This window comes from Trachurus trachurus (genome assembly GCF_905171665.1).
Source record: "Trachurus trachurus genome assembly, chromosome: 14".
In the NCBI taxonomy this organism is placed as follows: domain Eukaryota; kingdom Metazoa; phylum Chordata; class Actinopteri; order Carangiformes; family Carangidae; genus Trachurus; species Trachurus trachurus.
The window spans coordinates 3,281,834-3,309,615 of record NC_139903.1 but is presented as its reverse complement, the minus strand read 5'-3'; the positions used below and the strand labels follow the sequence as shown (position 1 = coordinate 3,309,615).

Here is a 27,782-nt window from a genome sequence, read left to right as displayed (position 1 = left end):
AAGTTTTACTTAAAGGGATAGTTCACCCAAAATTGAGATTTTGAAGTTAAAGGGGGGTCTCGGCGTAGCAGTGCACGTCCATATAACGGTTGCAAATGGATACCAACTGTCTTCGTAACAAAAAGACACACCAAAAAACATCCAAATACCTCCATGCTGCTCATCTGTAATGTCCCTCTTGTATTGAAGCCCCGACATGAGAAATTGTTCAGAAAAAAATGAAATAAGTCAAATTTGACAAACCGGGAAGAGGAGCTTCGAGAAGCTTCCGCTACAAAACAAGCTTGAAATATAGACTTATTTAATTTTTGTTGGGACAATTTCGCATTTCGGGGCGGACATTACTTACGAGCAGCATATGGATGTTTTTGAATGATGATGTATTTGAAATTTCAATTTTGGGTGAACTATCCCTTTAAATAAAAATCAATTTACATCCTTCACTCAAATTCTTGACTCTGGACATACAACACATAGATCAAAATACAAACTATGAAATAATGAAATTCAATCTTAATCTCAACCTCTTTAAATTATGGCTCCTACACTCCTCTTCCTCTTCCTCTTCTTCTTCCTCCTCTTCCTCCTCCATGTTGCCCTGGTTCTCTTTCTCTTTCTCTCTGTTTCCCCGTAGCATTAGCCACTCACTCCATGTTAGTGTACGTCAGTTATCAAAAGCCATGCTCCACTTCATTCACTCATCATGCCTCAGTGCAACGACTTAGTTTCACCGCTGCGCTGTGTACAACAAACTGAGAAGTGGCTCTGGGGGGAGGCAGCATGATGCAGTCTGGCTGTGTGCTGGATGATGCACACTTTTTTTTTTGTACTGTAATACCAGGCTTTGAGTGAGAGAGAGAGAGAGAGAGAGAGAGAGAGAGAGAGAGAGAGAAACAGCTTAAAGTTGCTGTTGACATGTGCTGCAGCTTTGTTAACAGCATGAAACATGATCCGTTGGTTCTGTTGGAGACAGATGACGCCCAAACTTCAGGAAGAAAGAAGAAATGTCTTTTTTTATGTGCTTTTAATTCAGTTTATAATGATTATTATCATTATTATTAGTGTATGGCAGTTTATGTTTATCTTGTGTTAAAGGGATAGTTCAGAGTCCTCCGTGGCTTCTCTGAGTTACAGCGGGGCTCTGTGTAGCACTGCATGTCCATATGACGGTTGCAAAAAGACACACCAAAAAACATCCAAATACCTCCATGCTGCTCGTCTGTAATGTCCCTCTTGTATTGAAGCCCCGACATGAAAAATTGTTCCGAAAAAATTTAAATAAGTCTATATTTTAAGCTTGTTTGTAGCGGAAGCTCCCAGCACTGCTCTTCCTGCACCGTCCAAATCTCGCGCGATTTGCATTGCCACCCAGTTCACGGCTCCGCAAATCGCGCGAGATTTTCTGCAGAGCAACACTGGGAGCTTCCGCTACAAACAAGCTTAAAACATAGACTTATTTCATTTTTTTCTGAACAATTTCTCATGTTGGGGCTTCAATACAAGAGGGACAGCCCTTAGTCGACATGAGGGTGAGTACTGTAGATAATGAGTGAAATTTGAATTTTGGGTGAACTATCCCTTTAACTGTGTTTTATTGTGCATCATCAGTTGTTGCTATAGGTTAAATAAAAGGTAAACAGAGGGATCCTCATTGATCCCTGTACAAGGGGATGCTGCTACTGTATCTGTTACAAGGAGGTAGTAGTAGTTTATTCGATCCTTTACATAAAATTGTTTACAGTTGAGCATCAATCACAATCAGTCAACCTTCCATAAAACCATCATTAGTTCAACTAGTTCATAAATAGATTGAAAAGGTGCAGGCTGAAGCTACAGTACAGTATATAGCTTATAGATGCCTACTACCCTTTAATTCAATATTCCATTAAATCCATCAGAGCTCTTCATGGTTTCAGAGTCATAGAAAGAAACAAGTATCCAATAATTAACAAATTAAGCCAAGAAAATAAAAGAAATAAATAATTCAACAGCATTACAGTTGCAATCAACACCCAATTAATCAATCCTGTTTATAGCTTTCTATCATACTATGTTTTAATCTATTTTTAAATCGTGTTAGTTAAGTTTTTGCTTTGTTTGAGATCCTCTGTCAAGATATTCCACAGTTTTACTCCACATGCTTTTTAATGTAGTATTTATTCTTGCTTGTTTTAAGTTAAGTTTCCCTCTTAGCTCATATCTCCCCTCTCTTTGCTTGAACAATCATAACTCTTTTACACGACTAACTACGTGAGATATTTGTAATATAGACTTCCTGGTGAAGTATAGTTATGCTGCACAGTCAGAATTCACCAGTTTCTCCAACTACGAAAAGAAGTGTTTTCCTTGAAATGCTGACGGAGTGAGAGGAGTATGGCTCTAGAGACGGTGCTTGTGGTTTCTATGTTTAGATCCTCTCCTCTCTTCCATTAGATTTGCTGTAGTAAGGCAAACGGCAAACGTAGCGACACCCAGTGGAAACAGCATCTGGCTCTGCAGCCCCGGAGCAGACCGACCCGACACGGCTTCTGTTCGCTTCACGTTCACGTCTAGAAAAGGGAGAATAGTCCATCATATATACAGTGTGTTTGTATGTGTGTGTGTGTGTGTGTGTGTGTGTGTGTGTGTGTGTGTGTGTGTGTGTGTGTGTGTGTGTGTGTGTGTGTGTGTGCTTTGTGTTGCTGTAGCTATGTTTAGAAGAGCCATACTGCCTGAGTGCAGCAGCTTTGATGGTCCTGACATTAGCCAGTGAGATAATTCATAATTTAGACGCAGCTGCAGGTTGATGCAGGTGAAGGTCGGAGTCACAAGGTTCAGCACTTTATGACGAGCATCATCGCAACACGAATCAGCACTTTTCTGTTTAATCTTGCACTTTATTACGGCCGGGCATCCTGCAATAGAATATAGCGGTAGCCTACATCATTTAGCACCTTATACAGGAAATTAGCACTTTCTATTGCACTCCTGCAATACGAATTAGTGCTTTACTGTACAATCCATGTGCACAATAAAATTTCAACATTGAGCTAGTTAATCATGTGTCATCCCAAACTTTGCTTTTCAAAATGAAGAGAAACACAGGACAAACAGATAAAAAAAAAAGGAAAAAGAAAAGATGACCCCCAATAATAAAGGCCACAGTCATGACAATAAACTAAACATACATATTTAAAGAAAACTGTACAAAATGAAAAGTAAAATGAGAAGTTCACACAGCAAGGTGTTTCACAGTGATTGACATATCAGTCCTTTTCCTTGAAACAACTGCAGTACAGGGTCCCACATCTTTTTAAACATGTCTTCCCTGTCTTCATTATAAAGTCTCAGTCTCTGGAAAGTTTTGTAATTTAACGGCTAACGGTTACAATCTCTTTTATTATTTCCTTTTTTTTTTTTTTTAAATGTTCATTAATATGCATTGTCCCATTTCTTAAATTAATAAACTTGAAACTTGAACTTGGAGGTTCACACTTGACATAAGCTTATAATGGACGCTTGTCAGCCTGTGCGTTGCATAGGATCTTAAAAGTTTAAAATGCAAAAAAAGTTGCGAAAGTTATGTCATTATGTCATCATTTCATTTCACTCTGGTCCCTAAAAGCTTGTTCCGTTTTGTTAATATACACAAACAATACACAAAGGACATAGATCTATTGATATTTGCTGTCGGGGGAGAGTGAGGGGGAAACCACACAAACACAAACACAAACACACACTCACTGTCATGCTCTGTGACAGAAAGCAGCAGAAGATTTAATCAATTGTTAGAAGATAAAAATAAGTTGTAAGACAGGATTTTTGAAGAAGCCGATCTCATTGTCTCCCAGCTTCAGTAACGTAACAGCAGCCTTCTCCTCTGTTGGCCTGGTTTATTATGATGGGGCTTTTAGTCTTTAAAGGGATAGTTCACCCAAAATTGAAATGTCACTCATTATCTTCTACTCCCCCTCATGTGGACTAAGGGCAGGGAGAAGTTCTTTAGATCTTTACACAGACGTGTGGGAGAGGACAGGCTAAACCAGCAGGTGGAGGTCTGGAGACAGACAGCCTTGTTTGGCTGCTGACAGTTGGCAGTATATCTGTGTGAAGTTGTCAACAAACTGTTAAAGGGATAGTTCACCCAAAAATTGAAATTTCACACATTATCTCCTCCCCCTCATGTGGACTAAGGGCTGGGAGAAGTTTCAGAGTCCTCCGTGGCTTCTCTGAGTTACAGGGGGTCTCGGCGTAGCAGTGCATGACCATTTAACGGTTGCAAATGGATACCAACTGTCTTCGTAACAAAAAGACACACCAAAAAACATCCAAATACCTCCATAGTGCTCGTCTGTAATGGCACTCTTGTATTGAAGCCCCGACATGAGAAATTGTTCCGAAAAAATATTAAATAAGTCTATATTTTAAGCTTGTTTGTAGCGGAAGCTCCCAGCACTGCTCTTCCTGGTCCGTCCAAATCTCACGCGATTTGCGCCGGCGTCGGTGCAAACCGTGTCCTCCGTGGCTTCTCTGAGTTACAGGGGGTCTCGGCGTAGCAGTGCATGTCCATATGACGGTTGCAAATGGATACCAACTGTCTTCGTAACAAAAAGACACACCAAAAAACATCCAAATACCTCCATGCTGCTCGTATGTAATGTCCCTCTTGCATTGAAGCCCCGAAATTTGACGAACCGGGAAGAGGAACTTCCGCTACAAACAAGCTTGAAATATAGACTTATTTCCTTTTTTTTGGGACAATTTCGCATTTCGGGGCTTCAATACAAGACGGACATTACATACGAGCAGCATGGAGGTATTTGGATGTTTTTTGGTGGGTCTTTTTGTTACGAAGACAGTTGGTATCCATTTGCAACCGTCATATGGACATGCACTGCTACGCCGAGACCCCCTGTAACTCAGAGAAGCCACGGAGGACTCTGAAACTTCTCCCAGCCCTTAGTCCACATGAGGGGGAGTAGATAATGAGAGAAATTTCAATTTTGGGTGAACTTAACTATCCCTTTAATAGCTTCACATCTTCAGAGCTGTAACACTGCAACACAACCAGAAGGTAGGAAGAAGGTAAACACTGTCTGCTGCTTGGTGCCGTGTGTTTCTATACTCAGTCTCCTCAGCAGTCGGTTTCACTTTAACAGCTCTATGTGATGGGAACTGACCTATTGATAAAGGACCAGAGCCCATCCAGACTCTTGTAGCTCTGTCAGGCTGTAACACACTGCAACACACTGTAACACACTGCAACACACTGCAACACACTGCAACACATCTCCTGATATCTCCTGATCTAATCCTATTGGAAGCCAGTAATTACAGGGCGCATTGAAAAAACTGCTTCAATAGCTTGAATGGAAACTCCTACCTGTGTTATAATAATAGTCGCCCAAATATAGCCGGGGCACAAAGACGTGGAGCCGATGTGCACCGCGGACTCACATCTACACACACACACACGTACAGACACACATAGCTTTCTGCATTCAACGTGACAAAAGCCTGAGTCGGAGCATCATGACCAGGAGCGTGTCAGTGAGCGTTTTCTGTCTTTTTACAGACATTTCAGGGGTCATTCCATTAAGGTAAAAGGTCTGTGTGTATTTTAGGTGAGCTGTAACACTCAACAGTTTATTTTTATTATTTACTTATTCATTCATATTATGACATGGATCCCCATGAGCTGATGCCTAGACAACCAGCTACAGTAGTCTTCCTGGGCTCCATAACCTTAAGAAATGTTACACAATACAATGAAGAATGAAAAGTAATAGTTACAATAGATATAAAGTTATCATACATTTCTTACATAATACAATGAAGAATGATACAATAAAAAAACAATAAGTTCACAGTTTTCTCTTAAAGGGATAGTTCAACATTTTGGTAAATTGGCCCACTGCCATAATCCCTATAGTCGTAGCAGTAGGTTTGTTACCTTTAATTGTCGGTGCAAGCTATTTTTAGAACGGCGGAGCAGAGCCGTGAGCTGCTCAGAGCTACGCTACGGAGGCTCATTATGGGATTTCTTGGTTTCCCTCATCAAACTAATCAAATACACAATCCAACAACTCCACAACGCTCTGGTGGACAAGTTGTGACCTGCACATTCACCACGCTATGAGATAATAACACAACGTTACCAGACAGAGTTGTTGTAGAGGGAAATACAGATACTACTTGATGAAAAACTGTCCCTGAAGGCAACGTGCATCAGTGGTTTTGCATGAATTTCCCTCTACAACAACTCTGTCTGGTAACGTTGTGTTATTATCTCATAGCGTGGTGAATGTGCAGGTCACAACTTGTCCACCAGAGCGTTGTGGAGTTGTTGGATTGTGTATTTGATTAGTTTGATGAGGGAAACCAAGAAATCCCATAATGAGCCTCCGTAGCGTAGCTCTGAGCAGCTCACGGCTCTGCTCCGCCGCTCTAAAAACAGCTTGCACCGACAATTAAAGGTAACGAACCTACTGCTATGACTATAGGGATTATGACTCCGTGAACTTGTGGCTCTGTACAAAACACTTTTCTTTAAGAAGTGGGAGTTTGGACGTAGTGACATCATAGGCCGATCGCTGGCTGATCTAAAACTAATAACATTTTCACACTTAACGTGTAAAACATAGATGTTTTTTATAAGACGTGTCTGCAGATGGGAGGTAAAAAAAACAAAACAAAAAAACACAGTGACTTCTGGGATTAGTAAAACAACACAACACCTCCCCTTTCTGTGTGTGTGTGTGTGTGTGTGTGTGTGTGTGTGTGTATACAACACTGTATGGATATTACAGACCCAGCCAAACTGATTTACAAACAACATCACATTTATCTTTCCTCTCTTCTCCTGTGCATGGTCACATTTTTCAGTTTCAGTTCAGTTTCAGTTTATTTATTTAGCATGCATTTTATATTCAATGGTGCACGGAGGGAACTAAGCCGATTGGCTTGTACATACATAAGTTCCACCCCTATAACATATTACAACAAGACTAATTTCAATGGCTAACAAATAAACATAGAAAAAAAAGGAGATAAAGTGCATACATAATCAACGTTATATGAGCAAAATTAACAAAAATGAGGAAAAAATGGAGAGATAAAGAGCAAAGTGATCAGTAACTAATAGAGACAATAGAAATAAGGTACAAAAAATGCATTAATTGAAATCATAAAAAGCCAGAGTAAGGATGTGGGATATGGAGAGAGCGGAAAATTCAAGAGAAGTTGAGATGTATTTTTAGCTGCTTTTTAAAAAGTGGATAGGAAGAAATGGATCTTAGTGAAGGAGGTAGTCCATTCCAAAACATAGGACATATTAAACTGATGGTGTGATGTTTAAAATGACACTTTACTATCATAACACAATTATCCTAACAGTTTTTTATTTAACATGGTACAGTAGATTATTACACCATAGATAATCCAGGCATGAGAATATACAGTTACAGAACCAACTCATATATTTAGATGCTGATATGTCACTACTGGGCCTCGGAGCCGTTTCCTCTTAACGTATAAGAATGCCTCTTCTTCTTACTCCGCTGCCTTTAGGCGTCATCAGAAATAACTGTTATCACTGAGGCGTTACAATTGGTGTGTGCATCTCATCTCAGAGCGGCTGAGCAGCGAGCTACTGTAGCCGCTGCTTGAAGATCACTTCTATTTGTGTAACCCCCCCCTCTGATGCAGCCTGCACTAATTACCCTCCAGTCGTTCTCAGCGTGTGCAGAGCGGCGCTTCCTCGTTTGCTCCATCGTTTAGTCAAATGTTGACTCACCTCCCGCTCTCAGGATGCACTCCACAGTCACGTTTTCTAAATGAAGACATGAGGATTTCTTAATTTTTCCTATAAAGATGTATTTTTGTTCAGCAGTTTCATCTAACCTGAGCGCCGTCGTGTAATCACATCATCAGATCGTGTTTCATTGTCACTTTTCTTGCACTGCAAAAACTCAAAATCTTACCAAGAATATTTGTCTTATTTCTAGTCAAAATGTCATTTTTAGGCAAAACAAATCTCATTATACGTAAAATCACATAGTAGCTTGTTTTTAGACACTTTTTTACTTGTTTCAAGCATATTTTTACTTGAAATAAGTAGAAAAATCTGATAGTGGAGCAAGTTTTTTTTTTCTTATTACAAGCACAAAAAACTTGCTTTCACTGGCAGATTTTTCTACTTATTTCAAGTGAAAATTTGTTTGAAACAAGTGAAAATTATCTAAAAACAAGTTAATTTTGAGGTGATGACTCTTATTTTAAGTGAAAAGAGTTTAGTTTTGACTAGAAATGAGACATTTTGACAAGAAATAAGACAAATATTCTTGGAAAGAATTTGAATTTTTGCAGTTTGTGGTACTATCTGTGTTTTATGTGTTTCAGTTTGTCTACTCTGTCCTGCATGCACTGACCTGACTTGTGTTAATGCTGAATACCACAGACGCCTCTCAGCCTCCTGTGTGTTTGCCTCTGTGTGTGTGTTGGATGTGACTGACTGTTAATGGACTTCATTTCTTCAGTCACACCTGTTGTGTAGTGTTGTTTTTGGGTGGTTGTTGTTGTTATATATCTGGTCCTGTTGTTCTCTCCAGAACAGGCCACCAGCAGTACAGGGGTCACCCCACAACGGCCAGCCCCCACCCTGCATGACCCCTGCCTTGATGAACGCTCCCTGGGTGAGAGAGGGGAGGGGAGGGGAGGGGAGGAGGAGATCTGATATGTGATGTGATAAACAGGAGATTTCATCATGTAGCCACACACTGCAAAAACTCAAAAACTTTCCAAGAATATTTGTCGTATTTCTTGTCAGAACTAACCTCTTTCCACTTAAAATAAGACTCATCACCTAAAAATGAACTTGTTTTTAGATAATTTTCACTTGTTTCAAACAAATTTTCACTTGAAATAAGTAGAAAAATCTGCCAGTGAAAGCAAGTTTTTTTGTGCTTGTAATAAGAAAGAAAAACTTGCTCCACTATCAGATTTTTCTACGTATTTCAAATGAAAATATGCTTGAAAGAAGTAAAAAGTGTCTAAAAACAAGCTACTTTTTATGTGATGAGTCTTATTTTAAGTAGAATTAGATTTGTTTTGAGTAGAAATAAGACAAATATTCTTGGTAAGAGTTTGGGTTTTTGCAGTGCATGTACAGAAGCCATTAAAGGATAATTACTGTTGTTGTTTTTTTACAATCTGAACCTTATTTCTAGCATAAAATACGATCATTTACTCACCCAGATAACTTTGGTGTCATTACAAGTGGTTCTGATGAAATGAGCTCCGGCCGAGAGCCGCGTATATCCGTATAATGGAGTCTACAGGGCAGCAGAATGCAGCCTCTAAATAACACATTATCTGCAGAGAAACTCCTTCATTTCACCAATATTTAGTTCTGATAGGTTAGTGCTATTCCCCTCTGAGTCCGGGGTTAGCTGTTATCAACATCCGGGGTCTGTAGGTTGACCTACTGACCTCTGACCTGGATGATGTGACGTGTTTCCGACTTGTCAGAACGAAATAAGCAGCTGGACGGAGTTCAGACCCCGGATGTTGATAACAGCTAACCCCGGACTTAGAGGGGAATAGCACTAGCATATCAGAACTAAATATTGGTGAAATGAACGAGTTTCGCGGCAGATAATCTGTTATTTAGAGGCTGCATTGCGCTGCCCTGTAGACTCTATTATACGGATATACACGCCTCTCGGAACGACTTGTAATGACACCAAAGTTATCTGGGTGAGTAAATGATCGTACTTTATGCTAGAAATAAGGTCCAGATTGTAAAAAAAAATGGTAATTATCCTTTAACTCCTAGTGAAGTTACAGTATCACTATATTTACATTGTTTATTATTCATATGTCACACTTGGTTTACATTTTACCCCCAAGGGTCTTATGAATGAGTCATATGAATGTGTTAGTCCATTATATTCAAGAAAACACACAGAAGCTTTACTGTAGCTCCGGATTGGACGAGTCCTACATTTCATACATATTATGTACTGTTTATGTTTTCTTTGTGCAAATTATAATAATAATAAGCAATATTTACAATGCAAAGCCTATGTTGCCATGGTACCAGAGTATTAATTTAACTTAAACTATAATAATATCCATGTTTGACATAGATTTGATACGTCACCTCCAATTCAGTTGAACCTGGTGCTTCTTACAGTTTTTGTCATGTTAATGCTCATTCCCACAAACCACTGTCATAGGAATGAATCAAATCTGACAGATTAAATGGTAACCCTTTAATTTACAGGACGTTAATAACGTGATAATGTAAAGAAATAGCCGGGAAATAACAATTAATTGCATAGTAATGTTGAGAAATAGCCAAGAAATAACGGTCAATTTCATAGTATTGTCATTGTTTCATGAAGGCAAAAGATTACACGTGCTTTGAATTTTTTGGGAAAGGCCAGACTTTTTCTCCACCAAGTCTTTGCAATTGACTCTGCGCTATTTCTATCCAATCAATAGTTATTTCTTGGCACATTACTATGAAATTGAGCATTATTTCTAGCCTATTTCTTTAAGTTGAAATGTCTTTATTTGGATAAACCCCTTGAGATGTACAGTACCATCTCGTTTTCGAGGGGGTCCAAACATATAGACAAACATAAATTCATCAAACGAACATGTTCTTGACATTACTACACAATTAATTGTTATTTCTAGCCTATTTCTTGACATCATCATGTAATTAACGGCCTCTAAATTAAAGGGTTACCGATAAAAATTAATCTCATTCTTTCCAAATTTCCCTCTTTTCAGCATTTAAACTTTTTATTTACACCAAAACAGGACAATATTCAAAATGACTGTGTCAATAAAGACTGTGTCATCATGATGCACATATTTACTTACAGAACAGTTACAGTTGTATCTCATCATTTGTGCCTCTCTTTCTCTCCCTCTTCTCCTCCCTCTCCACCTGCAGCAGTACCACTACCACGAGGACGACTCACCGCCTCTCGACCAGGGATTCCCGCGGCTCACCAACGAGGTGCGCTCCCCTGAGCTGGTGCACGTGTCCGAGAAGAATCTGTCGGAGATCGAAAATGTGCACGGCTACGTGTCGCACTCCCACATCTCTCCTCTCAAGGTCAGCACCAAACTGCTTCTTCTTGTCCCCCCATCCTAGAAACCATGACCCTCCATCCCCGTTCTGCACCGTGACCACGGTCTGTAGACAATATGGCCGCCGACTCCTCGGTTAAAGGGACAGTTCATCCAAAATTGAAATTTCACTCATTATCTCCTCCCCCTCCTGTGGACTAAGGGCTGGGAGAAGTTTCAGAGTCCTCTGTGGCTTCTCTGAGTTACAGGGGGTCTCGGCGTAGCAGTGCATGTCCATATAACGGTTGCAAATGGATACCAACTGTCTCTGAACAAAAAGAAACACCAAAAAACATCCAAATACCTCCATGCTGCTCGTATGTAATGTCCGTCTTGTATTGAAGCCCCGAAATGTGAAAGTCTATATTTCAAGCTTGTTTTGTAGCGGAAGCTTCTCTTCCCGGTTCGTCAAATTTGGACGAACCGGGGTCTGTCCTCTTCCCAGAATTCTTCCCAAATTTGACGAACCGGGAAGAGGAGCTTTGAGAAGCTTCCGCTGGAAACAAGCTTGAAATATAGACTTATTTAATTTTTTTCGGGACAATTTCTCATGTTGGGGCTTCAATACAAGAGGAACATTACATACGAGCAGCATGGAGGTATTTGGATGTTTTTTGGTGTGTCTTTTTGTTACGAAGACAGTTGGTATCCATTTGCAACCGTCATATGGATATGCACTGCTACGCCGAGACCCCCTGTAACTCAGAGAAGCCACAGAGGACTCTGAAACTTCTCCCAGCCCTTAGTCCACATGAGGGGGAGTATAGATATAATGAGTGAAATTTCAATTTTGGGTGAACTATCCCTTTAATCCCAGCACAGATTTACGAGTTCATATTACTTTTTTGTCGTCTGTTGTTGAGCATGTGAGGAACGTGCTGAAAAACATCTCGTAGTGTTTATAAAAGAAGCGGTGATTGGGTAATAAGTAGAAACAGGAGGAAGAACACCCAGAGAAATTATAGAGAGACATTTTGATTTCCTTTGTGTTTTAAGCACTGAGCAGTTAGAGCGGAGAGTGGTTGAAGTCAGTACAGTTTTTTATATAAATGAAATCTGCTCAGTCTATATCCGGCCCGTCTTTCCTCCGTTTGCTCTTCCTCTTCCTCTTCCTTGTTGTGTTTTCCTGATCCACAGAAGCACCTGTTGGTTTTGGAAGAGGTTAAGATAAATTTCCCTCCTCATCTCTCTCTGCCTTCTCCCATTCCTCGCACACATTTCCCCTCTGCATCGCCTGGGATCGTGACGTGCCGTGGGCACTGTCATGGTCTGGACTCAAACCTCTGATGAGCTCGATTTCACAGCGTGAAAACCAGCATGAGACAGGTTTAGTTGGTTGGTTGGTTGGTTGGTGGGCTGTATGTGTCTGAGCCAGCAGAGGGCGATGTTGGAGATGAACAGAGCTGCTCGGTGTGTGCAGAGCCGTGGTTGAAATCCTCGGTGGGTTTCAAACCATTTGTTGTTTCAGTGAACAGAGAATGAATTGGCTGTATGTTTTCTGTGTTGAGTTGACACTGGCAGAATGATTTTAATTTTAAATCTTGCACTTATTGTAGATTTAATATTTTCATTCTGTTTAACATTAACTGAGGAAAGCAGGGATCTTCTTTTATTTTCTTTTTTTACATTAAGAATAGGAAAGAAAGAATTGCCTTGTCATATATCTGTGAAGAACAGATCTCAGTCCTGTCTGGTGGAGACTTATTGCCTACTTAGAGCAGAGTCCTGCATCGGGTCGGATCCCCGCGGGTATCCGACGGGTAACCCGCAAAAACGGTGTTCAACGGGTGGATAAGCTGTCTTGTGAAAATTCACGGGTCGGGCACGGGCGGAACTCAAATGAACGCGGGTGGGTACGCGGGTGTATGTGTGTCGGCCTACAGAGGAAAACTCACGCGCAGCTGCATGAACCAGCGTAGCAAATCACTTTTTTTTTTTATCACTCACGGCAACAACAGAGCAGCATCTTGATGTAAATAAACGATCTTTGGCCGCTCGTGTGACCGCTCACAGCTTTCCCTGGAGTTTAGCTTATCATGGCTTGACTGCTCGGCTTCTGGGTGAGCTACAAACACACCGATGGGATCAATGTAAAGGCTGAAGTGTCCTGCTTTCATTAAAAAAAGAATTACGTCGCTATCATTCTCCGTTCCGGAAATAGCCGCGAAAGAGTACGCCCCCCCCCCCCCTCTCTCTCTCTTTTCTTTTCTTTTTTCTTTTTTCTAAAGAGTACGGATACCCCCGTTATCGCCGGTGATGACGGCGATCTAACGGGCAGCGGGTCGGGCAGCGGGTCTTAATATTGACGGGCGGGTCGGATCCGGGTTGTAGTCAGAAATAATCACGGGTGACGGGTCGGGACACGGGCCTAAAAACCAACGGGTCGGGCGGGCGCGGGTTTCCAAAATTGGACCCGTGCAGGACTCTGACTTAGAGTATAAGGTCAGATGTTATAATCCTCAGAGTTTCCTATTTGACATGTTACACTGCAAAAACCCAAAATCCTACCAAGAATATTTGTCTTATTTCTAGTCAAAACAAATCTAATTCTACTTAGAATAAGACTCATCACATTAAAAAGTAGCTTGTTTTTAGACACTTTTCACTTCTTTCAAGCAGATTTTCACTTGAAATAAGTAGAAAAATCTGATAGTGGTGCAAATTTCTTATTACAAGCACAAAAAACTTGCTTTCACTGGCAGATTTTTCTACTTATTTCAATAGAAAATTTGTTTGAAACAAGTGAAATGATCTAAAAGTTATTTTTTAGGTGATGAGTCTTATTTTAAGTGGAAAGCGATTAGTTTTGACTAGAAATGAGACATTTTGATAAGAAATAAGACAAATATTCTTGGAAAGATTTTGAGTTTTTGCAGTGTAGACTGTCACTGACTTCTCTCTGTGTGTGATTTGTGGTGTTGGGGTGAAGCCATCCCATCTGACCCATTGTTACAGATTGTAAAGTGTACATAGGCCAGTGGAGATATTCCTCATATCACGCTGATGATCTTTACACAGACGTGTGGGAGAGGACAGACTAAACCAGCAGGTGGAGGTCTGGAGACAGACAGCCTTGTTTGGCTGCTGACAGTTGGCAGTGTTCATATCTGTGTGAAGTTGTCAACAAACTGTTAAAGGGATAGTTCACCCAAAATTCAAATTTCGACTAAGGGCTGGGAGAAGTTTCAGAGTCCTCCGTGGCTTCTCTGAGTTACAGCGGGGCTCCGTGCAGCACTGCATGTCCATATGATGGTAGCGAATGGGCCTTACTTTTCTTCATCCAAAAAGACACACCAAAAAACATCCAAATACCTCCATAGTGCTCGTCTGTAATGTCCCTCTTGTATTGAAGCCCCAACATGAGAAATGTCCGTCCAAATCGCGCACAATTTGCACTGACGCTGGCGCAAATCGCGCGAGATTTGGACGGACCGAAGAGCAGTGCTGGGAGTTTCCGCTACAAACAAGCTTAAAATACAGACTTATTTAATTTTTTTCGGAACAATTTCTCATGTTGGGGCTTCAATACAAGAGGGACACTATAGACGAGCAGCATGGAGGTATTTGGATGGTTTTTGGTGTGTCTTTTTGGACGAAGAAAAGTGAGCTCCGTTCGCTACCATTATATGGACATGCAGTGCTGCACGGAGCCCGCTGTAACTCAGAGAAGCCACGGAGGACTCTGAAACTTCTTAGCAGAGTAGATAATGAGTGAAATTTGAATTTTGGGTGAACTATCCTTTTAAATATTCATTTTTCTTGATCCTTTTATTTTGGTTTTTACAGTAGAAGTGTGAGTCTGTCGTCGGGGCTGAAATGACGGTGATGTCTGTGATTTACGGTGGAGTCGGTCTGTGAGGCGACTCATCATGAGGTCGCTCCTCGTTAACGCCGCAGCGCGATCCACTCCCCTCATCCTCATCAATCTGAACCCGTCTCAACATCTTCCCTCCTCCCTCCACTCACCATGTGACTGAGTTACCATTACTAATGCTTTTTTTTCTATCCTGATACAAAGGGCTCGAGCCTCTCTCTCTCTCTCTGTACTGGCTGCTGACCTTGTCTTTCATTTCTTACCTGCAGCCTGCACTGGTTACCCGTTTTGATCTTGCATACCCGAGTGTGACCACAGCAAACTACATGGCAAGTTTTATTTTATTTTATTTTTTATTTTAACCTCTGAGGAACCTCAGTTTTAATTAATTTTCTGCTGTTTTATACGTCTTTAGCCCCCTTATTTCTGGGCCCCCTCAGTGTTGCATGGACTTTGTTTTGGTCTTGTTTTTGTCTTTACACTGCAAAAACTCAAAATCTTACCAAGAATATTTGTCTTATTTCTAGTCAAAATGTCATTTCTAGTCAAAACAAATCTCATTATACTTAAAATAAGACTTATCGCATTAAAAGTAGCTTGTTTTTAGACACTTTTTACTATTTCAAGTATATTTTCACTTGAAATAAGTAGAAAAATCTGATAGTGGAGCAAGTTTTTCTTTCTTATTACAAGCACAAAAAACCTGCTTTCACTGGCAGATTTTTCTACTTATTTCAAGTGAAAATTTGTTTGAAACAAGTAAAAAATATCTAAAAACAAGTTGATTTTTAGGTGATAAGTCTTATTTTAAGTGGAAAGAGGTTAGTTTTGACATTCTGACAAGAAATAAGACAAATATTCTTGGAAAGACTTTTAGTTTTTGCAGTATATTCTGTTGCCTGAAGAAGAAGCAGAAGCAGGCTTTCTTTTTCTGGTGGGCCGTTGCCGTTGCCCCCCACACACTTTGTTCAAGTAACCCCATGTGTGTTTGTGACCCATTTGCTTGCCATCAAATCCCCCTTGTGCTTGTTGTGGTGTTACTGTGATCTGGTGTTAATTTGTCTGTGTAATGATCATGAAGTATTTGTTGAAGGTTTAACTGCACCCAGGTCATCATGTGTTTATCTGGTGCAACCAACTCTTACAGTGTGGATAATGAAGCCTATGTGCAGCTATAATGAAAGCCTGTTATTATCAAGCCAAAGTTACAGCCTGTGCGTTGTGTTGTTTATCTTCTCTGATGACCCTTTTTTAATTGACTGAATGTGAAATGATGAGTGCAAGGTTTATACTCTGTCTACATAATAACTCGGGTGCTTCCATTTTGTAAAGGAATCACAAGGTCGATCGCTAAATGTCGGCTTTTAGCAACCAAAGAAAAAAAGTGAGGCCCTTCACTGATTGGACTAAAAGATTTCTAAAAGCACAGGCTGTTTTTTAAAAAGAGTCACCACTTTATCACTAAGTAAAGAGAGAAAATATTTTGCATGTTCAGTGCGATCAAGAGCCGACATGGGATTAAAGATGCACTGAACGACTGATTGACTTTCTTCCAGCTGCCAATTACCCAAAAACCAATGACTTAGCTGCAAGATGCACTGATGTATTACTATATTCCTATGTGTTTGTAGTTGTGTAGGTTTAAAATGAAACACTTGAGTGAGCCAGTGGAAATTGTCCATTAGATACTGTATATCTCTGGTTCTTTATACTGTATGCACGTGTTAATGATGCTCTATACTGTAGCTCACAGATGAATTCAAGCCTGGTTGATGAGACAGCAAATATTTAGGAGAGGAGACTGCAGAGGACAAAGTCAGAGTCTCAGAGACACTGAAGGTTGCTGTGGTTTAAGAGCTACTTGCACATAGCCTACTAGTTTTATATCATAATAAATTAGATAGACACTTTTAAAGGAACTTTTGTTGGCAGTTCTGCCTTTGTGCCTCTGTAACTTTTGATACAGAATATTCATTATTTGTGACACTTTGTCAATTATGTAATTCTCAGACTATAACCGGAAGACGAATCAATATTGAAAATAAATGTAAAATGCACAGAGACACGAGTGTAAAGGGAAGTCAGGGCCACGAATTCTGAGCTCAGCCTTTTTAGTTTCTCCCCTGAGCCTTGGGACTTTTTGAATGAAAAATTGCTTTAATACAGCCGCTGTAATTGTTAAAGGCAGCAGGGAGGCAAGAATTATAGTTTGTCTATGACCTGTGGAAGTGTAACCGCTCCTTCAGCGGCCAAATCAAACAGCACAGCTTTTTAAGAGAGTGACTCAGGGTAGACGTTATTGATTCTAAGTGCTGCATTGTTTATCGACCGCCAGCCTCCTTCCATGGTTATATCAGCTTGTAAAACCACATGCATTTTTTAGGGGCTGCAATTATTTATCTGTCAATCGAGCAGGGTGAAGTTTGTGAGTAATTAAAGGGATATGCCAACATTTTTTCCCCCTGTGTCTTGCTTCACTCCCGAGTCCATGACCAGCAGATAGACACCATCCTTTCTACTGTGCGTGCAGTAACAAGGGAGATAGAGCCGTATCGCCTGTAATTAGCTTAGCTCAAACACTGGAAGTGTATGGGTAGTGTTAGCCTGCCTCCTCCTAAAGTCATCAGAGAAACTCTTCAGCAACTCTAAAGGGAAACCGGCGGGCCGATCTTCGTCTCAGAGCTGACAAAAGGCATCTTGAGCGGCAGCGAATATCGCTACATTTTAAATTTTTTTAAGACGTTAGTTTAGGCGGCAGCTCTTTGTTGTTAAGGCGGCCGCCTTAACAGGAAAGCGCTGCGGGAAACCCTGAAACATGTTTTCACAATGTGGATAAAGTGATATATTTACAGAGTTTAGAGCTAAAATGAAATCAGCTTCTGACTACTGATTTCGGCTCGGGTAGGAGGCAGGCTAACACTACCCATACACTTCCAGTGTTTGAGCTAAGCTAATTACGGGCGATACGGCTCTATCTCCCTTGTTACTGCACGCACAGTCGAAAGGATGGTGTCTATCTGCTGGTCATGGACTTCGGAGTGAGGCAAGACACGGGGGAAAAAATGTTGGCGTATCCCTTTAATGGTAGTTCAATGACGGCTGCAGCCACTGCCCTGCGAGGGGTAGCGGAGGTCAGATCAACAGTTCACTTTCTTAGTACAAACTTTCACCCGTTGGGGGAAGAGATTTCTCCTCATCCGCTCCCTGTTGTCATAATTCCTCGACCCTCTTCTTATCCACACAATAGGAAGTCCTGATTGCCCCTTAAAAACCCCTCAGATTGACTTGGATTGCTTTTTCAAGGCACAGTGGGGTGACGTCGTGGATAACAACAGGGCCACCAACAACGGGGGGAGGAGAATCATTTTCGAGCACAAACACTGCACAGTTACACTTTGTGGTTACACTTTGTGGAGCGCTGGTGAAGCTAAAGGCTAAAGGCTAAAGGCCGTCATCTCAGAATCACATCCACTCCTACGACGCAGCTTCTGTAGTACACAAGACAGGTTGGGTTTATTTTTAGTTTACAGCACCGTTCAAGCACAGAACATTCAAGGTTCTTCAGGGTCGGGCTTAGTTATTCATTAAAGGGATAGTTGAACATTTTGGCAAATTGGCCCATTGCCATAATCCCTATAGTCATAGCAGTAGGTTCGTTACCTTTAATTGTTGGTGCAAGCTATTTTTAGAACGGCAGAGCAGAGCTGCTCATGGGATTTCTTGGTTTCCCTCATCAAACTCATCAAATACACAATCCAACTTTTCCAAAACGCTCTGGTGGACAAGTTGTGACCTGCACATTCACCACGCTATGAGATAATAACACAACGTTACCACACAGAGTTGTTTTAGAGGGAAATTCATGCAAAACCGCTGATGCACGTTGCCTTTAGGGACAGTTTTTCATCAAGCAGCCTCTGCATTTCCCTCTAAAACAACTCTGTCTGGTAACGTTGTGTTATTATCTCATAGCGTGGTGAATGTGCAGGTCACAACTTGTCCACCAGAGCGTTGTGGAGTTGTTGGATTGTGTATTTGATGAGTTTGATGAGGGAAACCAAGAAATCCCATGAGCCTCCGTAGCGTAGCTCTGAGCAGCTCACGGCTCTGCTCCGCCGTTCTAAAAATAGCTTGCACCGACAATTAAAGGTAACGAACCTACTGCTATGACTATAGGGATTATGGCAATGGGCCGATTTGCCAAAATGTTGAACTATCCCTTTAAGCACTGAAATGCAGACTGAAAGATGTTGTGTCGGTGCGTGTGGCTCTGGACTGTCGTCTGTAGTTTAAATGCAGTAAACAAACGTCAGATTTAAACGAACGCTGCGCCGACTCCTCAGCCTGATGTGCGACTTCAGTGACGAATATTAAGATAAAACTTTTAGCAGGACAGTTCATTTTGTTGTCAGAATGATGAAAAATATCTTTTCAGCTTCCTGCTGAATAATAACATCAGTGATAAAGAAGAAGAAGGCTTCTTCTAGGTACTGAATGTGTTGGGCCAAAGCAAACTGATAAGTGATTAGTGTCCTTGGAACTGGCAGAGTATTTATTATAAAAGCAGCAGCATCTCAAGACAGAAATGCAGAACTCCGTCACTCTGAATCTATTAGTCACTTTTAATATAAAAACATGAATTATGTTAAAAAATCAGAGAGTTTCAGCTCTGCAAAAACATTATTGCAATCAATCATTTCTTGCCTTTTATAATACCAATTGATGTAGTATTTTATATCATTGGAAAGCCCGATTAGCTACCTGTACAACGAGGTACGACTTGTAAGGATTGTGCATCCGTGGAATGAGCGACACAGATAAACATGTGGGTAGCGCCCCGAAAAAATGTGCTGGATTGACTGAAACTGTTTTTGAGGAGTAAATAACACAGTTTATAATGTTGATTATATTGTATATGTATAATGTACAACCTAACTGATAATACTAAAGTAATATACAATATTATATACATATTTTTTCAGTTGATAAATTAATAAAATATATCCACAAGTTTCCAAGCTGGTTTTTGCACTTCCGGTGGAATTGTACGTTTAGGTTTCCATGGTTTTCAGTCGTTGTCATAGTTGCGGTAAACGCATGGATCTATTAACGCTCGGCTTTTAACACGGATGTCAATTTTTGTGATATCTATTGTTAAAAGCTGGTGTGATATGATCCATGTGTTTTACAGATTTTCATTGAAAAAAAAAATCCATGCATTTACCGCGACGACCGAAACCATGGAAACGTAAACATAAAATTCCACCGGAACAACAAAACTGGCTTACGTTTTTGACATTCGGAAAAAGGTGGATTATCAATATGTTTGCCATGTTCATATCAATGGAAATTCATCATACATGTTATATAGTAGGGGTGGGAGAAAAAATCGATTCACATAAATATCGCGATATCTTTTTTGACGATTTTTAAATTGTTTTTTTTTTTTCAAAAATTGATTTAAAAAAATATATATATTGTGCAGTGTACATTTCTTCGCCTTTTTTACATACAGAGAGTACAGGTTTTGAAAAGGGTTTAAGTTCACTTTACAATGGAGTATGTTAATTAATAGGCTCCTACAGTATTTGTGTGCAGATAAATGTTAAAAATGCTAAAGACTAAAAATCGAGAGAATCTGCAATATCGTAGGATCGCAATTTAAATCGAATCGCCATCCAAAAATTCATAGAATAATCAAATCGGGAGAAAAGCGTATCGTCCCAGCCCTATTATATAGATATTTTTTTCTGCACATTTTTCTTGGGTGTTGGATATAAATTGAAGACCTCTATGTAGATTCAGAGGATGCATACAGTATTTCCCTTTTATAGTTGTCTTATATGGCAACACAACTGTTGATAGTGACATTATATTACATTGAATGAGTGATGTTTTCTCCAAGCAGCAAAGATAAGAGGAGTGTAACTACAGTGAATCAATGCACTGAACACAAAACACTCACATCTCATCCCCGACCAACGACCCGTAGTTGTACAGTGCAGTTCCCACACACACACACACACACACACACACACACACACTTACAGATCCTCTGTTGCTCACCCTGAGGTTTCTCCTGTTTTTCCCTGTTAAAAGGGTTTCCATGGAGTTTTTCCTCAGTCGATGTGAGGGTCTAAGGACAGAGGATGTTGTTACGATGCCATGTAAAGCCCTTTGAGACAAACTGTTTGTAAAAACGGGCTATACAAATAAAATTGCCTTGCCTTGCCTTGCCTTACAGTAAGTCCTTATAGATGTAATGCAGTATTAAGTACTTTGCTCTGAGTTGGGGGACTGCTGTTTTATTACCTCTGCCTTGCACCAGCAGCTGAGGTTTGCACACCTTATTACATTATATATTTTTATTGCCTCATAATGACATGTAAATGCTCCATCCTCACTTATAGTGCTGTCATATTAACGGGCAGTGCACTTTCCATTAAGACAATCAAAAACTCAGCCATGGTAGAAGAGTTTTACAGATCCAGTTATTGGCTGAGATGGACAAGATTTTTTTTCGTGAATAAGCTTCAATAAAGCTGAATTATCATCTGAGGGATGCACAGAAAAGTCCATTCATCACAGCAAATGCATGAATAGTCATCAAAAAGCCGATAAAACAGCACTTTTCACTCTCTTTAATTGGGTCCGAGGACGTGTCCGGACTTCCAGTCGTCAAATATATTCCTTAAAATGTCTCGTCTTTCAGTGAACCGGAGCCTCGGAGGGTTATGTCAGTGGTAAAATGAGTACATAGTAGGTTTTCAGAGGCCTAGGGAAAGAAATAAAATAAAATAAAATTGGTCCCACCTTGTGCAAGCGACTTATAAATGAAGCCTGTAGCAGTTTTCTGAGAGGAAGCAAAAAGACGAGAGGAAAATGTCTGGCGGGTCGATGTGACTGACCTCTCCTGCTGATGGTCTGTTCATGAGGATTTCCCATCAAAACCAAGATTGAACATAATTCTCCTCCTGCCATCTCTTTGAAAGACACTGTTCTCACCACATCTACACTCACACGCGCTATGGGATCCTCCTGAATTGATTTGCTCTTAGTGGGTTTTCCTGTAAGAGGTCAATTTTGTGCATTGTACTGTAGCCATTTTCGCTAAAATAGTTTTTTCATCTTTGTTGATTGAAAACCCATCTGTGAGCGATGAAGATGCACATGAATTAAAGGTGGTGGTGACAAGCCTCAAAGAATGATAATGGAAAATGAAAAAAAAAAAAAAAGAGAGACATTGATTGAACGGTTCATTTTGTATTGTTGTAAGTGAACATCTTGTAAAAAAAGAAAAAAAGAAAATAGGACAGAAATCAAAAGAGGTCAGTCCTCAAACCGAGGAAAGGGAAATAGAAAGCCATTAAACAGAAACAGCCATTAGTACTTGCAGAGTGCTGTCGTACCTTCTCAGATCATGAGATGGAGCCTGACTGTAGCCAAAGGCTCAGTCTGTTTTATTCATTCACATATTCAAACTTTCTACTTTTTCTTTTTTTTGACCAGTTGCATTTGCGATGATTTGACAGTGATTTATTGCCATAACCTTAGAGAATAACCTGAAATGTTTCCTGCTCTTATTGGGAAGATTACAGTGGTAGTGGGTAGATATATTATTTAATGATTACAGCTACACATTTTATTATGGTCTCTCAATTTTTTTTATATTTAATTGTGAAGATTGACCAGTTTCATGGGTTATGTAAATGTAGTCAATCATCCTGATGCAGCTCACTAAATTTAATTGGTGCATGCCACTGCTGTGTTTTTAATTGGTCGTCAAATTCAGCAAAAAACAGAAAATAAATACAAGAAAAAAACATTCAACATCCAACATTTACCCACTCTATGTACTGTAGTTGAACAACTGTCTCACAAAAAAATAAAAACATGCCCTATATTTATCATACTAAGTCAATTTCAGTCCCTCTTTGATTATTTATCAGTTTTTAGTAGTAACACATCTTAGACCAATAATCATCCTAGTTAAAGCCAACAAGACACATTTGTAGTGACATGTTTTATAAGAGTGGGAATCTTTTACTATCTCACGATTCGATTCGATTCTGATTTTTGGGGCTACGATTCGATTCAAAATCGATTTTCGATTCAAAACGATCTGATTCATAATGATTTCTGCTTCAGTCTATTGGTGCAACTCCAATCTGTTTTGCAAGACAGAATGACTAAAGTGTCTTTTTCACATTTGTTGAGTTTTAAACATTTATCCATGCTTAGATGGAATTGTTGAAACTGTTGCATAAAAGCAATACCACATACTGCAAAATTAAAAGTGCCTCTTTATTAAAAAAAAATAGTGCAGTTAAACATGCTGCCTTTTTATTCTTTAAAATCCATTTTGGGACATTTTATATCGATTCTGAATCGTATTAAATGAGAATTGCGGTTCTTATGTGAATCCTTTTTTTTGGCACACCCCTAATGTTTTAGATAAACTGTATTTTTGGGGCCATTTTGCTTTTATTCAGATAAAATAGCGAGTGATAGACAGAAATCATATTATCCTCCAGTCTCAGTCAAGTGACATCACTGTTTGCATAATGCTGGTGCAGACTCTCATGTATCGTGCTGCATTCACAGGTCAACTGAGTGCAGAAAGCAGCGTAAAACAGGGCGCTTCACAGTGTTATGCAGGAATACTGCTGAAAAATTGTAATAATGACCATGGAAAGAGTTCTTTTCATGAGAAGATAAAGATAAATGGTCTGAACTGAAATGAATTGTGACATTTACCGTCTCTCTCAGGGACTATTAGGTGGATGACGGTGCTCTGGTTACTGTGGAACCAGGTGCTCGCTGAGTTTACATATCAACTTAAGCATTAAAAAAGCCTATTATATTTTTTTATCAGTGAAATAATCCCAGCTAACAGTCTGCGCTGCAGCAGATACTGTAGCCTCTGTTTGTTGGGCTGCACAGACAGAAACACACAATGACATACAGTACACTGGAACTATTAAACTATAAATTATTAAATTCCATAATTTTCTGCTACATCATTGAGACCGTCTTTACAAATCAGTTGAAGTGAAGCAAAAATATGACCAGAATATTTTGAATAAAATGCCCAAGGTGACTGAACAAAATAAAGACCTTGGGTAATTGTGAAATTAATACAAAAACACAACATGTAACTCAGACTCGATCACTGGCAGCCTTTAGCGATGTTTGAATGGAGGACCAACACTGAGAGCTGCTTGCTTCTGTCTGCAGGGAGTTTCTCTTTCAGTCCTACAGTACAGTGTATGTGTTCAAGCTCTTTCAGGTTTTACCTCAGTTCTTAGTGCAAGAGGTTTTTTAAATGGGATTTCAGTCAGGACTCATTGTTGGTCACTTCAGAACCGTCCATGAACTTTAGGCTCCAAGTCAGACTCAATCTCTTTAGATTATTGCAGAGACTTCACATTGGATTTCTGTTCAGCTCTACTGTCTGTGCTGGAAGCATCCTCACATCTTTACCACTGTCAATGTTCCTGATAACTTCACATACTGTTGAAACGGCGATTGTACTTTCTGGAAATGTCGTATTAAAGGGATAGTTGAAGATTTAGATGGGGCTGGGAGAAGTTTCAGAGTCCTCCGTGGCTTCTCTGAGTTACAGGGGGTCTCGGCGTAGCAGTGCATGTCCATATGACGGTTGCACATGGATACCAACTGTCTTCGTAACAAAAAGACACACCAAAAAACATCCAAATACCTCCATGCTGCTCGTATGTAATGTCCGTCTTGTATTGAAGCCCCGACATGCGAAATTGTCCCGAATAATATTAAATAAGTCTATATTTCAAGCTTGGTTGTAGCGGAAGCTCCTCTTCTCCGTCCTCGTCTCAGTTCGTCCAAATTTGACGAACCGGGAAAAGGAGCTTCAAGAAACTTCCGCTACAAAGAAGAAATTTCAATTTTGAGTGAACTATCCCTTTAAAGTGACACTGATATCTGAGTAACAGCTGCAACAAATACAGCAATCTAAACTAAAATATTTGATTGCAAACAAGTGTTGTTTTTAATAATGACTTTAATTTTAAAAAAACTAAAATAAAGTAGGCCTAACTATAAATAAATGACAGTGTACTCTTTTATAGTGTAGCTATTGCAGTTATTGACCTGTGTATCTACGTATCTGGGGTTGAGTGTTTTAATATGCACCGGCCCACGGGACATCGTTCAAAAAGTCAAGGTCAATGTCCAGGCTTCAATATGTCAATCTGGGTCAGTGAGCTGCTCTCACAGTTCAGTTGTGTTGTGTTCTGTTTTTTTTTTTGTGTGTTTTGAGTGTATAGCAGGTACTGTGTATTACTGTATGCAATATGCTCATCAATCTGATTGTTTTGGAGATGTGATATACAGTATACTAAGTATTTTGCATTCAAACTTGATAAATTATTACATTTACAATTTACAGAGGCTCTTTAGATGATAGTCGTCCTCCCTACAGAGGGATTCAATTAACTTCCTGTATTTGGTTCAGAGTGAACACCTTAAGATCTAAGATCATAATTTCATCCTCCAAATCCTAGGTTCAGGTTTACTTTATACATTTCCGTAGGCAGATTTGCTCTACAGTAAGTTATTCATCCATCCATCCATATATATATACATACATTTAACACCATACAGTATAAATGAACCCAAAAAACATGCTAAAAAGTGCTCAAGGCCCCACCAATAAAAAGACATGAGGAACTTAAGGACTAAAAAAACCATATCTGAATTAAAACATGATAACGGTAATAATCTATCTAATAGAGAAGCCTAGTGCGTTTACATGACACTTGAAAAAAATGAATTACGGCCTAAATCTGTCTGTAACTAGACAACTGAAGTGCATGTAAACGCGTTAGTCCAACTAAGACTGGACTTCTCCAGATCTGACTGACTGAAACACCCTGATAATGCGATTTGAAACTGATTTTCTTCTGCATGTACAGTATACTATACGCCTTCATGTGTGCATGCTTAACAACAGTAGAGATGCAGAGACGGCACAAAGTGTAGCAGAAGGTCGAGGTTGAGAAATCTTAGTTGTTAGATAGATAGATTCTAGATACTGTAGACAGATAGACAGATAGACAGACAGATAGATACAGCAGATAGATAGATAGATAGATAGATAGATAGATAGATAGATAGATAGATAGATAGATAGATAGATAGATAGATAGATAGATAGATAGATAGATAGATAGACTTTATTGATCCCAAGCTGGGAAATGACAGTGCAGCAGCATTACACACAGTGACGATAACAACATATAGTATAAGAATATAAAGAACAAACTATACATAATAAAATAGCACAATAGCAAATAAAAAGTAATGTACAAAAGCATATACAACAAATTTATTTTTGCAGTGTTGATTTTAGTGATTTTAGTAAAAAATGTGCAATGTGTGTAACTGTGTCTAGAAAATAAAGTGCGTAGTGAGTTTTTTGCTGGCATGTGGCAGGAAAGATTTGTGTTGAGGAGGCGAACATGTTTCCATCAACTATTTGATTTTCCCATGTAAACTAAACGCACTGTTTGAGTGGTCAGTATACTAGACAAAGTGTGTGTGAGATATGTGATGTGTGAGGAGATGATGTTGAGTTTCATAAATCAAACAAAGACGTGCGGGAGAAAAGAGCTCCACTGTCTCAGCTCCACTGGGGTTTAAAGGTTTTATCTGGGAAACTGGTTTGTTCATGTGGCCTCAGCAGCTCCATCGTAATGTATTTTGCGGTGATGTTGTATAGATTTGTGGTAACTGTGCGATGCATTGCAAAACATTGCAAAACATTCAGAGTTTGTGGTTTGATTATGAATCCGACAAAAGGATTTTCACACAACAGAGCGTAACCTTCATCTGTCAGGAATGGAGACAGAGAAGAATGTGCCTCCTCTTCGTCACCATCATTACTGAGGTGCCTCAATTCGCTCGTTTTGTTTTGTTTTGTTCTCGTTTTTTTATTGTTCCTGCAAAGATTTTGATTCGTTGTTGCTCTCGTGTGCGTATACGTCTCTCTCATAGACATTATTCACATGTTTTCTCTCCTCTCCACTCTGTGCTGTGCTCTTCATGTGGGTTGAGCCGGTCTTGACATCTGTTGATGCAACTCAGGGAGAAATGTGGAACATTTGGTCCATGTTGATGCAATATGACAAAACTGTTGTTGTGTAGGAATGAGACACTGAGCACTGAGGTATGAATCAAAAATGGCAATTCCATGCACTAGTCATGCAATCCTCCCCAAGGTCCACATTTGACACTTTTCCCGTACTGTGTTTTACTTAAAGTACTACAGATCCAGAGGAAGATAATGTAGTTGTCATTTTAAAAAGGCTTTTTTGTGGAAGCTCTAGTGGGCCAATCAAAACAGAGGAGGCTCCCTGCCTTTCTTCTGATTGACTTACTGTTTTCTCCATGATCAAAAAGAAATCTGTTTGTGTGCTTGGTGGTTGAGTGGTGCACGTCCCCTGTTGGCAATGCCCAATGATTAAAGGCAAAAAAGAGAAACAAACTGTCGATTGTTTAGTGTTTCAACGCTAAACCATTCAGTGTTTGGTGATTGGATGGTGGCTCAGAGTGGGTGGGACTTGAGGACGACTCTAAAGGCTCAGTTTGATCCTTTCACGGTATCAATAGAAAACCAATAGACCTGCATTTATTCTCACACTACACATGGACATCTACCTCTCTACACTATGGGAACCTTCACTGCAAAAACTTAAAATCTTTCCAAGAATATTTGTCTTATTTCTTGTCAAAATGTCTCATTTCTAGTCAAAACTAATCCCTTTCCACTTAAAATAAGACTCATCACCTAAAAATCAACTTGTTT

The 27,782-nt window shown here is 39.8% G+C and overlaps 1 protein-coding gene across 4 annotated transcripts in view; it reads left to right on the top strand.

Moving 5' to 3' along the window:
• Nucleotides 1-27,782, top strand: part of dlg2 (discs, large homolog 2) — a gene marked incomplete at its 5' end in the record, with an annotated part of 269,853 nt that overhangs the window by 116,352 nt on the left and 125,719 nt on the right. The window contains 3 exons of one of the 4 annotated variants that reach the window (XM_083986421.1): nucleotides 8,589-8,672; nucleotides 10,946-11,110; nucleotides 15,208-15,267. In XM_083986421.1, the coding sequence (XP_083842547.1) occupies nucleotides 8,589-8,672; nucleotides 10,946-11,110; nucleotides 15,208-15,267 (309 nt within the window). The remainder of the gene's footprint in view (nucleotides 1-8,588; nucleotides 8,673-10,945; nucleotides 11,111-15,207; nucleotides 15,268-27,782) is intronic. The other 3 variants (XM_083986422.1, XM_083986423.1, XM_083986424.1) reach the window with 3 other exon arrangements.